The sequence below is a fragment of the Juglans microcarpa x Juglans regia genome, chromosome 7S (genome assembly GCF_004785595.1).
Source record: "Juglans microcarpa x Juglans regia isolate MS1-56 chromosome 7S, Jm3101_v1.0, whole genome shotgun sequence".
NCBI classification, from domain to species: Eukaryota; Viridiplantae; Streptophyta; class Magnoliopsida; order Fagales; family Juglandaceae; genus Juglans; species Juglans microcarpa x Juglans regia.
In genome coordinates, this window is record NC_054607.1 from 21,175,277 (window position 1) to 21,189,436 (window position 14,160).

A 14,160-nucleotide genomic window follows, 5' to 3' on the forward strand; every position below is an offset into this window, starting at 1 on the left:
GTAGAAGAACTATAAAGGAAACGATCCACTATAAAATTAGAGTTATGATACTATGATAGAAAATATAAAATAAAATAGTCTGAAAGAAGAAAATGAGAGGAACAAAAAGAGAAAGAATGAGACTAAAAACTTTGAGGGCTAAATCTTTTATATTTTCAATTGTGTTTCATGAATACAAGACATTAATGCCTATCTATAGAAAAATTACTTAGAGAAGAAATAAGTTAAATATCTTAATTATTATAAAAATCAAATCAAGATATATAATATCAAATCAAATTAAGTGATTGGATAATTATAAAAATCAAATGATATTATTATCTCCAATAATGTTTACACCAAAAAGCCTAATACCTTTTTTATCCACATGATTGTGGGTTATATCCACTACTGATCCACTCTTCATCAGTACCTTTTCTTCCTTATTAGATCTTTTGTACTCTTCATCGCTTATATTTTTGTAGCTAACAATATTTCTTTTGCCCAAATTTAATTCTAATTCCAACTGCACCTCGTGATCATCCATCTCCTCAACCAAACACTTCTTTGTCCCTTCCCCATTATTATAAATGATATCTATCAAACAAAATGGTTGATCACCCTGATCTTTTGCCTTACCAACACTTTCACATGTATAAAATGTGATGATATCATTCGCCTTCAATTTCTTTTCCTTCACGAATTTATTCCAGCCTCTTGTGAATACAAAACTTTGGCTACTCCTCCAATAGCAATATCGAAATTTCCAAGACTTCATTTGCTTGTCGTAGAATACCAACTCGACATCATCTACGGCAGCGCCGCAATTATCACCATCTTTGTTATCTTCCACATGAGTACTTTCGCAAATGTAAGGAAAATACCTGATTGCATATTTTTTGGGGATGACAAGTCTATTAAGCTTACCCACATCGCTTGGTGTCAATTCCTTTAGAAAAAGTTTGCTGCATGAAAACTGTCCATCTCCATGCACTATCCTCGTTTGCTTGAGACTGATTCCAATTTCGTTGCTTTGAGATTGTGTAGTGCGAAGAAAAGCAGCAAACTTGGAGGGATAGGACCCATCCCTAATCATGTTTAACACAGCTTCTGAGCTGTAATGGGTCTGGAACTTTGGCTCTTGAGCAGTCTGTTCTGTCCATGGAAAGTTTCTATGTGAATCCCCACTTCGAAGCTTGATTGCAGCGCTATCATAAGCCATGGCTGCTTCCTTTTCTGATCTAAATGTGCCAAGCCAAATCCTCTGATGGTTAGCATATATTTGTGCACCCCAATGTCCATTGTGCTGAGGCACGACACCTTTAAATTTTGCGAAGGAGGTGTTGCTGTCATTTACTCTCATGCGTTTGTTGCTTGCTTGCAATGTGTAAATAGTGTTGTTTGAATCTGAAGTTTCCGCAGCCAAATTCATTTTGGCACATGAAATCATGCTCGAAGCATCTTCTTCCATTGCAAAAGAAGAAGATCAACTCGATATTAATCCGGATATATAATATATATAATAGCACAACCACGTACAAAATGTAGCTAGAGAGCCAATGCAAGAAAACGATATGGAAATGTGAAAGAAGCTCCAAGGTGGGGTTTTAAGGAGAGGGAAAATGGATTGGATTCGAACATGATCGGAGAAGTAACATTATTTTGGGAGAGATTGAGGGAGGACATCTGGCAATAGAGTTATTCTGTTGCTTGAAAATGGTAGGTTTTGAATTTGGAAGGTGGAAAATTTTGGAAACCAAACTAAATCAGGTATAACAATAACCGAGTTAATTAGAAACCAAATCATTCAACCAAGTCAATCTAGAGAAAATGAAATATTCTTCAAAAATATATTCGCAAAACTGTTAACGTCGTGCCTGGTACGTAATACATACGACAAGCTAGTCAATCGATCATTTTATATAATAATGATCTATGTGACAAACATATCAATATCTATCACGTGATCGATTAGATTACGCGGGATATTAGTTAGATGTCATCACAACTGACATTTAGTAGTAAGACTCTAATGAAAAGATATTACAAAATAGTTTGTAACAGTAATGAAGTGGATTTGTCTTAATATAGGCAAAAGTTTATCGAAAACATATTTCTTAATTTGTGGAACGAAGCCACCCTTTCTGTTTATAAGCATTTTTTGTTTTCCTCCCCATGCATCTACATATATAATTGGTGAACTCGTACTGAACTCACAACTGAATTTCTTTTTTTGGTGGGGGTGAAAAGAGCCTAAAAGATGTTGACTCAAAAAACAATAATACTGCATATACATACATATATATATATATATATATACACATGCAACTGATCTCATTAATCGGAAACGAAAAATTCCTCCCACTATATCGTAGTTAATTAGATATATGAAACTAATTGTTGCACTCTAATTAATAGTGACCCGTTTTCTAATTTTGGGATTTTTTTTAGAATTCAAATGCCTCCTTGTTGATCAAATTAATCTTGGTAATTTAACTAATTAATTTTAGCTAACTCAGGTATGTATAAGTTTGATCGGTTATTATCTAAGGGCTTGTTTGGGGCTTTAGATGAGATACAAAATTCTTATTTGATCATATTTTATTTCATCTCATCTTATTTCCAGACATAATTCAAATACAAAATTTTTAAATTAATCATTACAACTTTTTCAAATTTTCAAATAAAAAATAAAAACAATTCCAACTTTTTCAAATCCTCAAACAAAAATAATATTATAAAATTATATTCTTACAATATTTTAACTTTATAATATTTTTTATTCAACTTTTTCTTACTTCTTTCCCAAAATTTAAAAAATACTCAACTCAAACTATATTTCTACTATTCACAAAATTATCATCTAATCGCACTCCCTAAACCAACCTTCCGGAAGTTAATTATTATTATAATTAAAATATACGTCCGATATTGATCACGGTAACAAATTAAATAAATAACCAAACAAAATTTAATTCATGAGCATAGCATAAAATTCCGAGCAATTTTTCAAAAAACACTAATAAATAATAATATTAATGGACGTACCTTAAAAATACTGTTCAGCACTGCTCCTTATGCTTGTTGATGAAATCAATTCATTTTCACACTAGTAAGAACAAATATTACCGACATATCAAAAAGTTGAAGAACTGAGTAATTAATATTACTATATTTGAGCGATCGAAAAAGAAAGTCCTGGTCATGCAATAGAGAATTGAAGATAGATCAGAGATCACGATGTCATTGTCATGCCCACTGACAAAAGCTCATGGAATAAATGACCTAATTTGAGGCACACGCTCTTCCAAATTGACCTTTCTTTCTCCTTATTCCACAATATTTTTCCCCGTCATTTTCTTTCTTTCTTTCAGCACCAAGAATACTGTCAGATTGAGAATGACATTTCCCTACCATCCATACGATCTCCCACTCTCTCATTTCCTATATATTGAGCTCTTTCACCAGCTCTTTTCGACCGACCCTCGGCTATCCTTGGCAACATTAATTTCTCCTTTTTATTCTTCATCTAAGCTAGCATCTTATTCATATTTATCTTCTAACGTCTCTCTGGTAAGTTCTTCATCTTATTCATGCTCACAATCAATATCTTATACCATACATGATGTGTTTTGCATGCAATTAGTTTTTGACGTGTTCGCAGAAGAAACCAGTAGCTAATTGAAAGGCTAGCTAGCTAGCTGCGCATGCTATATATATATGGCGGGTTCGCTCAAATTCACCAACGAAACTGCTCTAAAGGTTGAGAAACTTATACTAAATTAAGTCAAAATACAAGAAATACAAGAATATTATTTATATGGATTGGTCCAAATTAATTTCAAATGTCAAGTGGTATGAGCTAGCTAGCTGGCTGATGATCAGGTCGATCCGCATGCATGCTCTATTTTCTTGTATACAGGCATGCATGATGGCATATGTCCATGACTTGGTGTCCCTAGCTAGCTAGTGACCAGAGGTGTTATATACAAAGCCTAACGAGCTGAGTGGCGCTATGATGATCTAGCGATTGAGTTTTGTGTAAAATGATCATGATGAAAAGAAAGCATACAAGGAAAACAAGTCTTTAACATGACAAATCAATCACATGGGCTGTTTTTTTTTTTTTTTTTTTTTTTTTTTCTTCTAATGGGGGCCTAATAACTAGCTTTAGCCATACAAATACATGCAAGGACTTCATATTTTGTAGCTTTTGGAGATATCGATCCCTAGTTTGGTCTACTAGTTTTTATGACTTCACAATTAGTTAAATGGCATTCCGATTTGAATCAAATATATATAATTCAGATGCATGCATGGTGGTGACATGATTTAGCTGCTTGGCCAAATATAAGTACTATCTGCATGTATTTAATTATTATGATGTTGTCCGTCGAGATTCTGAATTTTAATTTATTCAAGCATTCATTAAATTGCAATATTTATGCTCATTTCCCTCTAGCAGGTTAGAGACGAATACAAGCACTCTGGAGATTCAGCAGCTGTGACCAAAAACTACAATAAGATTGGACAGATGGCGACCAATCCATGGAAGGATTCCCTCATTAAAAGAGGCACGGGAGGATGGAAATATACAAGCATCTTGCTAGGTACATGAATCATTGACATAATTCTATTATTACAGGAGATATATGGAAAATGATATAATTACAACTCTTATTTACAATTTATATACAACGATCGACCATGTATAAAATGATGAATATTTTTATAAAAATAACATCACTTTTCATAAATATCCTCAATTAACACAGTTGATAAAAAAACAACCAGTAATTCTTTTGTTCTAAGATCGAATATTATTTATATGATATGGTACAGCAAACCAAGCCCTGGCGACACTAGCATTCTTTGGAGTTGCTGTGAACTTGGTTTTGCTCTTAACCAGAGTTCTTGGTGAAGAAAGTGCAAATGCTGCCAATAGTGTTAGCAAGTGGACTGGAACTGTTTACTTGTTCTCGCTGTTTGGAGCATTCCTCAGCGACTCCTACTGGGGCCGTTACTTGACCTGCGCTGTCTTTCAAATCATTCTTGTTGCGGTAACTATTATATATCTCTATCCTTTAATTTTTTTTTTCACTTATATCCTTTTAACATATATTTTTTAGCTTGCTAACAAAATTGCTTTCCTATTATTAGGGCTTGGGGCTGTTGTCGCTCACATCTTGGCTTTTCATGATCAAACCAGCAGGATGCGGTGATGGAAAGCTAGATTGCATGCCCACATCTTCCATCGGCATAGCCATTTTTTATTTATCTATATATTTAGTAGCTTTTGGATATGGTGGGCACCAGCCTGCTCTAGCCACGTTCGGAGCAGACCAATTTGATGGGGAAAACCCTAAAGAAAAGGGATCGAAAGCGGCTTTCTTTGGCTATTTTTATTTTGCACTCAACGCAGGGTCTCTTTTCTCAAACACTATTTTGGTCTACTACGAGGACACTGGGAGATGGACACTTGGGTTTTTGGCATCCTTAGGTTCTGCTATTATTGCCCTGTTATCATTTTTGATTGGGACTCCTGGCTACAGGCACGCAAAGCCATGTGGAAACCCTTTGCCACGTGTTGCTCAGGTTTTTGTGGCTGCTGCTAAGAAATGGGACATGGTTCCGGCCAACCCGGATGAACTGTATGAAGTGGAAGGAAAGGAATCTGCAATCAAAGGGAGTAGGAAGATTATTCATAGCAACAAGTTTGAGTGAGTACTGAAATTAACACAATTTAACATTTTTTTTATGATATATTAAGAGATGTATATTTTAATTGTAAGGCTGTACCCCTGACCCTTAAGAGTCTACCATGTTGTTTGGTCATTGACAAGTTATTTTAATTGGAAGAAATTTCAATGAAAAGGACAGATCATTAATGATTTATTTATTTTGATCTGTACTGTACTTATAGATCATATGTTTCTTGAAATTCTCCAGATTTTTGGACAAGGCAGCAACGATAACGACGACAGATCTGGATGGCCCAAAAAGTCCATGGAGGCTCTGCACTGTGACTCAAGTTGAAGAAGTCAAATGTGTTCTGAAAATGTTACCCATTTGGCTATGCACTATAATCTACTCGGTCATCTTCACTCAAATGGCTTCTCTCTTTGTAGAGCAAGGAGATGAGATGAACACAAAGATTGGAAGCTTTCACCTTCCAGCTGCTAGCATGTCTGCCTTTGATATTTGCAGTGTCCTCATCTGCACTGGAATTTATAGCCAAGTTCTAGTTCCCCTAGCTGGAAAACTAAGTGGTAATCCCAAGGGGTTAACCGAACTTCAAAGAATGGGTACTGGGCTCATTATTGGAATGTTTTCAATGCTTGCAGCTGGTGCCACCGAGATTCTGAGGCTCAAACATGCAATGCCTGATCAGAAGGGTAGTTCCTTAAGCATATTATGGCAAATTCCACTGTATGTTCTTGTTGGTGCTTCGGAAGTGTTTATGTATGTGGGTCAATTAGAGTTCTTTAATGGACAAGCCCCGGATGGTATAAAAAGCTTCGGAAGTTCGCTTTGCATGGCTTCTATTTCACTTGGAAATTATGTTAGTAGCATGCTGGTTAACATGGTCATGGGGATTACTGCTAGAGGCAACAACCCCGGTTGGATCCCAGATAACTTGAATAAAGGCCACATTGACAGATTCTTCTTCCTAATTGCAGTGCTGACGGCTTTTGACTTTGTGATTTACTTGTTTTGTGCTAAGTGGTACAAAAGCATCAACCTTGAGGACAGCGCCGAGAAGGAAGCCGAGAAGCAAGGTCGAGAAGAAGATGGAGTGCTCAGCAGAGTCTAGCGATCTGATCTTCACTACTTTTTGGTCAAGTCTGCGTGTGATCTGACGTTTTAGCTAGGGTGAACATCTCGCATGCAATAAGGAAGCTGACCATTTTCTGACATGGTTGACCTCATTTGATGGTCTATCTGTGCTTTGAATTAATATTGTAAACTTGTAAGCTGGTTTTTTTGTAAAAGCAGTACGAAATGTTTGTTTTTCGTGCTATTGCTTTTTGGTATTCTTTTAAAGATCGAAGCATGCGTTGTGATTTGTAATACATATTAAATAAACAACGTGCATCGATTACCCAAGCATATAACAATACGTGTTGTATTGTTTATTACATAACTCGTTGTGATACCTACTAGCTAGCGTATAAGTAAATTAAAATGTTTACTTACATAACAATAAGTGTTGATGTGTCAACTATGGTTTAAAACGACTGAGACAAAAGCTTACAAGCAGGGAGACCAATTGATCAACAGCTCACTATTTAGCAAAACTTGCTCTTAATCTATCTTGTCCACGTGTGAACATGGAACGATCTCCATTATGAATTCAATGATCTATTGTTGAGTTATTCTACTTTTAAACCAGTGTGTAAAACATACATGCATTGATTTACATCACTATTTTATTTTCAAGTCGGTTTGTAGAACTAACAATTAATCCACATAATTTAAATAATAAGATTTGATTTGTAAAATTTAAATTTTAAAATTTATCTTTCAATTTAAATTAGTCATATAATTACTTTATTAAGTGTACTCTATACACAAGCTTGATAATCGAATTTTTTGTTGATTGATGTTTAATCAACGAATTAATGTATATATGGTTTTTTTTTCAAAAGAAAAAAAGGCTAGCAATACTCTCCAATGGTCAGCAACGGCTAGCAAATCGGCCTAAATCACGGCAAGAATCTGTTGCAGATCAGCATTCCAAAAATACCAACTGCATCCCTAGTCCAACTTAGCACTCCCTAGCTAAAATCATTCAATTGTCAACGTTGCAATTCCTTACTACACTTCTTAATGCTTGTAAGAATCTGTACGTGTTATTATATATTTACAAAACATTGGACTCAAAGTTTTATAGGTGAATGGATTGATATAATTAAGGAAAATGTTATTAGTACATATAATTTTTACTTAAATAACAATACATGTTAACGTGTCAGTTATTGATATGCTCAAACTTATGAAATTTGAAATTCAAATTTTGAATTTAAAAAGAAAACTGATAAAATGTAGGGGTGGGCAAGCTACCCTCATCGCTCCCGCCCTGCCCCGTAGGGCCGCTCTGCCTCCCTTGATATAAAAAATGAAATTTAAATTTTTTATAAATATTTATTAAATAAATATATTGTATATAGATATATATAACTTGTAGAAAACTTGAAATTGTATTCAAGTTACTGAATTGCCTTGACCTCCTAAGCCAACATTTATATAGGAAGCCAAGGCAAAACAATAGTCATACTTAAGTAATGTGTGACTTACTATCGTATTGCCTTACCCTCCTATATAAAGATTGGTCTAAGAGGTCATGGCAATACAAAATACAACTTTAATGAGTTTAAATTCTTTTTGTATTTATAAATTTTAATATAATTTAAATTATATTATAATTTGGGTCTAAAAATTTTTTTTAGACAAAAAAATAATTTTTAGACCCATTGAATTGTGGTTTGGGCAGGGGATGGTTTTGATCCCACCCCGGCACTAAGACGGGGTTACAAAACCCCTACCTCGCATGGAGTGGGGCGGGGTGCAACCATATGGGTATCACCCCTAATAAAATAAATGTTGTAAGTAAAATTGTAAATACATATAACACTACCTTTTCCTTAATCCATTAATTACCACTTGCAAAGAGTCACCTTCAAATAACATTTTATCCAGATAATATTGAATTGCTAGGAGCCATTGCTGACCATTGGAGAGTATTGGAGCAATATTGCTAGCTTTTTGAGACAGATAGTGGTTTGACAAGTTAAATATACATATATATATATATATATGTATATGTATGTATATTGTATTATGATATGGAAATTAAGGGAAACACTAGAATTAACCTTAAGGTCAATTGTAATAAATTATATATGAAATGGCGAATTTGGAGAACATATCTTGCGAAAACCTTGAATCATTTCTTATAGAATAAGATATACAAGTCCCGCTCAGCTCACTCCTCTAAAAAAAAAAGATTTTGTGAACAAATTGTTGTGCACTAAATGTGGTTGAACTCTAAAGGAATCATTGAATATGATGCGTCTATTTCTGACCATGTAATTCAATCGATCGATGCCCGTTCAGCCGTTCCAAATTTCCATCAAGAAGCTGGTAAGCACATGACGTGGAACCAGAAAAAGGCACAAAATTAGATGATGATGGGTGTCATGTTCTGGACTCCACTATCTGCTTAATTATAATGTCCTGTTTTCACATCATCTTACTTTATTATGTTTGTTTTCTTTTTCTTTTTCTCAGGAAAACTTCATATATAATTATCGTTTGAGTTTATGAAGGAAAAAAACGTGAACAATGACAGTACATGAGAACATAAAAAACAATATGTTACTCAAAACAATATCATGAACTGCATGATTTGCAAGTTTGTGTGTTTTTACAAACAAAAGCCAAGCTGAATTTGGAAATTATATATATATATATATATATATATATATACACATTTTCCAGCTTGGTCACAAATTACATGATTTATCAATCAAAATAATTAGATCCAAACACATTATTATTAACCAATTACTACACCATCATGCATGACTTAATTAATACAACAAAATTTTCTTTTTTCTTTTTTTTTTTCAAACAGATCCTCCAAATTATAATTATCAGAGACACAAAAAATTAGTGAAGTTATACGTTGAACATGATGTTTTGCAACAACTTTAATTTGCCAACATCATACTGTATGACGCGAAGCAAGATATATATATATATATATATATATATATATATATATAGCATATATATGTACGTAAGAGTACTAATGGCGCTATATACAAGTCTTTTTGAAATCAACTTTACTTTTCTTCAAAAAAAGAAATCAACTTTATTCTACAAATTTTATCAATTAGGTTGCTTTTTATCTGAACCAGTTGTCCTTCTTCTCAACCAACTTTATCAACTTTGCATTTTATGTGCTTTCATGCTTTGGGTTCAAATTACAGTCCTTTTTGCTTTTTTTTATTTTTAAAGATTTTTGGTTCTAGGTAGTTGTACATGTCTAATTTTATAGCCCCGTGAGTGTGAGTACCAATCCAACCGCTCATTCTTTTTCATCAACCGCTTTATTTATTTGATTCGGATATAACAGTGTGCGCTGTGCGTACGCATACACAAAGATCGGGTTTCTCAGTATTCGAGCTCCTTGAGCGGTTTATTAGAAGGTATTTCTCCATTTTCATCGTCCATTTCAACTCATACTACACAGAGTCTCCTCGCATTTTCTTTATGCTTTTATCGAATCATCTTCTAAGGATGACACACTCCTCCTTCTTGAGGCTCCATACTAAATATCATCATGATGGTTTTAACAGCATCGCTGTCGCCGTTGATGATGTCACTGTTCGGCGGTGGTGGTTGACTAAGCCATCACTCTTAGCTTTGTCTCTCTCACTATGTGACTCCGATGCTCCGACTATGACTATGAGAGCTCCGATTAGAATCAGAGTCCACTCCGGATCGGAGTCGGAGTCCAACTTCGACTCCGACTCTTTGTCGAAGTTCAGAGTTGGGCTTTCTGATTCCGTTGGAGTCAGAACCCAGCTCTTTTCTTATGTAAGTTTGATATTTACTTACTTTTCTCAAAATGAGTGTATAGCACTTGCGTACTCTATAATTGCAAATATTATTTCTCAAAAACATATATTGGAAAAAGCAAAAGATAGATAAAGAGTATAACTAGATATTGTAAAATATTTTATGAGGAGATCGAGCATTTTAAAATCCAGTCACAAAGCTGCGTGAAGAAGAATAACAAGCCAACTTCGATGATCAGGCGGCCAAAACAAAGCTCAATAACTATATATGTTGATGATCATCTTGCTTATTATTAATGAGAAATGCTACAAGAAAGTAATACATTACGCATTTCTATTTAACTAATATGTGATTTGTCATTTTTACTGATCGTCTATATATATATATTGGATTTATAGATCAGGCAGCCATTCAGTATATATAAAAAAATATTAGATCAGGGCTGGCTAGCTTAGGATCATCACCCACATATTGATACTGCATGCATGTATGCATGGTCCCTTTAGGCAAGTTTGAACGACCATGAACACAATTCAACTTGATTATTATTGCCTTCCAATATATATTTGCGTCATTTTTCGTCTCCAAAGGAGTCTAATTATTAGGTTTTACGCGCATATCAACTTGGTGGAATATGACAGTACTAGTACTAGTACATATATTATAACGTAGCAAGCTCATGCGCTGATGACTGTTGGACGATATTTTCTCAATAAAATAACCCAACACGTACATCATGCATGTATGTATGTATGTATGTATGTACAAGCTGGTAGATCGAATAAATTTAATTGACATGGTTATGGTAGTACTTCTGATCGATCAAGCAGTGAATTAGGATTAAAGTTCAAATATTATTGCCTTTTAATTGGCGGCCAATGGACCGGACCTACAGGAGAACTATCAATATCAAACATTTTTAATTTCCTTTTAATTAACCAGATAATTAATTAATTAATTAGACTGCATTAAAAAGACAAAATAATATGCTCAAATAATCATCCTGCATCTACGTACGTACGTACAGTAATTTATATATAATCATGAGATCGATTGAGAATTTAGAGATCATATTGACATTTGGGACTTAATTTAATTTAATTCAGAGTTTCAGACTGCCCGGCCAGTTGATATATAACATGAAAATACAGAATATTTTCTCGAACAGTAGTATATACTATTTTTTCCTAATAAGTAATAATTGTATTAATAAAAAAAATATTATATACCAACACCATTAATTACAAGTCTCTTACATATTTATACGTACTCTATTTATTTGACAAAACATATGTACGTGGTCATCCACGAATTTATATGAACGTATTGCACGTGTACGTTGTTAATTTCTCAGTTTACTCTTTTAGAGAGTAATTAATTGTACGGTACATGTACAAGCAAGAGGGATTAATAAGAAGGAAAATATTATCTATACTTACAATTTTATTTCTATAACTTTACGTATTGACGTGTCACGTGTAGGCTATTAGAAAGAATTAAAAATTTAATTTTAGAATTTTAAATTCAAAAAGAAAATTATGATAAAATTGGACTATCAATCAATACATATAATATTATACGTAAAATTATAAGTACGTGCATGTAGCACTACTCAAACCATAACAAAAACATTAATTATCATCAAAAGACTTCAGAAAAAATTCAAATAAAGTATGAAGACTCGTACCAAATAATGCATGGCCGAGAGAGAAGGCAAATTAGAGATCAATAAGACATGCAATTAAATAGAAAATCATCTAGAAAATAAAATAGCTGTCACAATAAATGGCCAGCCAATTTGGGTGGCTATATTTGGCTAGCTAAAATAGCTTAAGTTAAAGGGTGATTGTCAATCACTGATTGATATATACTACACCCACGGGGATCTCTCACTAATGTGTAATTTTTTCTTTCTTTTTTTTTTCTTTTTTTTTTAAACATTTCTTTTAAAATCTCTTAAACATTTATAAAAAATATAAAATCACAAACTCGTGATTAAAAAATACTTCATTAACCACTAGTAAAAAAGCAAAATAAAATAAAATAAAAAATAAAGAGCTAATTGGTAAAAAAAAAAAAATCGGTGGTTTAATTCCCTAGCTCGGTGCATGGGGAGTAGAGTTTTCCAAAGTTAAAACCAGTACTATAGCTTTCACTAATTTTTTATTTGATATTTTTAAAGCTGAGTACCTAGCTTTTTGCTTAAGTTTTACTATAACCAATATCTCAGTACTAGCTGTCATAATAAAAGTATTTTATTTGGTTTTATCTCTAACATTCTCTCTTAAACTCAAGGTGGAAACTTCTACTGGTTGAAAAAATAGAGTTTGGGTACTGTCATTTTTGGTTTCTCTTGCTTTTTGAGTTTGGGTACTAATACTTTTACCGAATTATCTACTCTGAAGATGGATCTAATTGTTTATGTTACCATCTTAGCGTTACTAAACTTATTGTCGAATCTAATTCTCGTCATGTTGTTAATTGATTTAGGTTCGGTTTGGATTCAAGAATCACTTCATTTCATCTCATCTCATCTCATTTCATCATTACTAAACAATTCAACTTTTTCAAATACCAAAACAATAATAATATTAAAAAATAATATTCTAACAATATTTTATTCAACTTTCATCTAAAACCATCTCATCTCTTAGTTTTAGAAGATGCCAGTGCCAAGTAAAATTAAAATTTTCGCTTGGCGTGCTTGCAAAGAAGGCCTACCCTCAAAAGCTAATCTATTAAAGAGGAAAGTACTTACAGAAGCTCAGCGTGTGGTTTTGTGGTTTTCAGTGTGAAGACCTCAATCATGCTTTGATAAATTGTAGCTATTTACAGAGTACTTGGAAGGAGATCTTGCCAGAAGTGAATTTTGATGCTAATATGAGACTCTTTGATGTTGTTTTATCTCTCTGTAAAGGGGCGTTCAGTGATAAACTGCTTGTGTTCTTTGCATTAGCATGAAGTTTTTGGTATAGGCGTAACAAAATGGTTCATAAACAGGTCATGTTAATTCCAAGAAATGTAGCTGTCAATGCTTTGAGTTTGCTCAGAAACTATAAAGAGGTAAGAACCCTGCCTAAGTTCCAGTTGAATAAACATTTTAGTTGGAAATCCATCAACAGGTTTTTTAAAGTTAAATGTGGATGGGGCTGTTTTTAGAGCACTCTCATTGGATTAGTCAAAATTAAGTGACATTTTTTATTATTGTAAGAGAAATTTGACTTTTAGATATTCCATTCACATAAATCTCCATATTGGAATAGCTGTTTTTTCATTATATAACAATAAAATAATATAAAATAAATTTGGTTTGGGTTATTCACATCAAATCTCCACATTAGATTATATATTTATTCATTATATAGTAATGAATAATTAATAATTTCAAAAATATTTAATTTTTTAATTATTAATTTATTTTATTTTATTTTATCATATTTTAATAGTATACCTATTATATATTAATTAATAATATATTCTTATTAAATTAATATATCACTAACTCAAATTAATATACCAATTGTGATAAAATATGTGATAGAAAGAAAGGAAAAGAGAAATAATTAATAAAATATATATTTGATGTATGTACAG

The 14,160-nt window shown here is 33.1% G+C and overlaps 2 protein-coding genes across 2 annotated transcripts; one reads left to right on the plus strand and one right to left on the minus strand.

Annotated features, from left to right (window-relative positions):
• Nucleotides 1-304: 304 nt before the first annotated feature.
• LOC121240941 (AP2/ERF and B3 domain-containing transcription factor At1g51120-like) lies at nucleotides 305-1,450 on the minus strand. The gene has a single exon (XM_041138457.1). The coding sequence runs from the start codon at nucleotides 1,448-1,450 to the stop codon at nucleotides 305-307; it is 1,146 nt and encodes a 381-aa protein (XP_040994391.1).
• A 3,063-nt stretch (nucleotides 1,451-4,513) lies between these two features.
• LOC121240943 (protein NRT1/ PTR FAMILY 7.1-like) lies at nucleotides 4,514-6,951 on the plus strand. Its single transcript, XM_041138458.1, has 4 exons — nucleotides 4,514-4,589; nucleotides 4,822-5,039; nucleotides 5,140-5,699; nucleotides 5,929-6,951. Exons 1-4 carry the CDS (start codon nucleotides 4,514-4,516, stop codon nucleotides 6,791-6,793), a joined length of 1,719 nt encoding a protein of 572 aa, XP_040994392.1. The 3' UTR covers nucleotides 6,794-6,951.
• The last annotated feature ends 7,209 nt before the right edge of the window (nucleotides 6,952-14,160 follow it).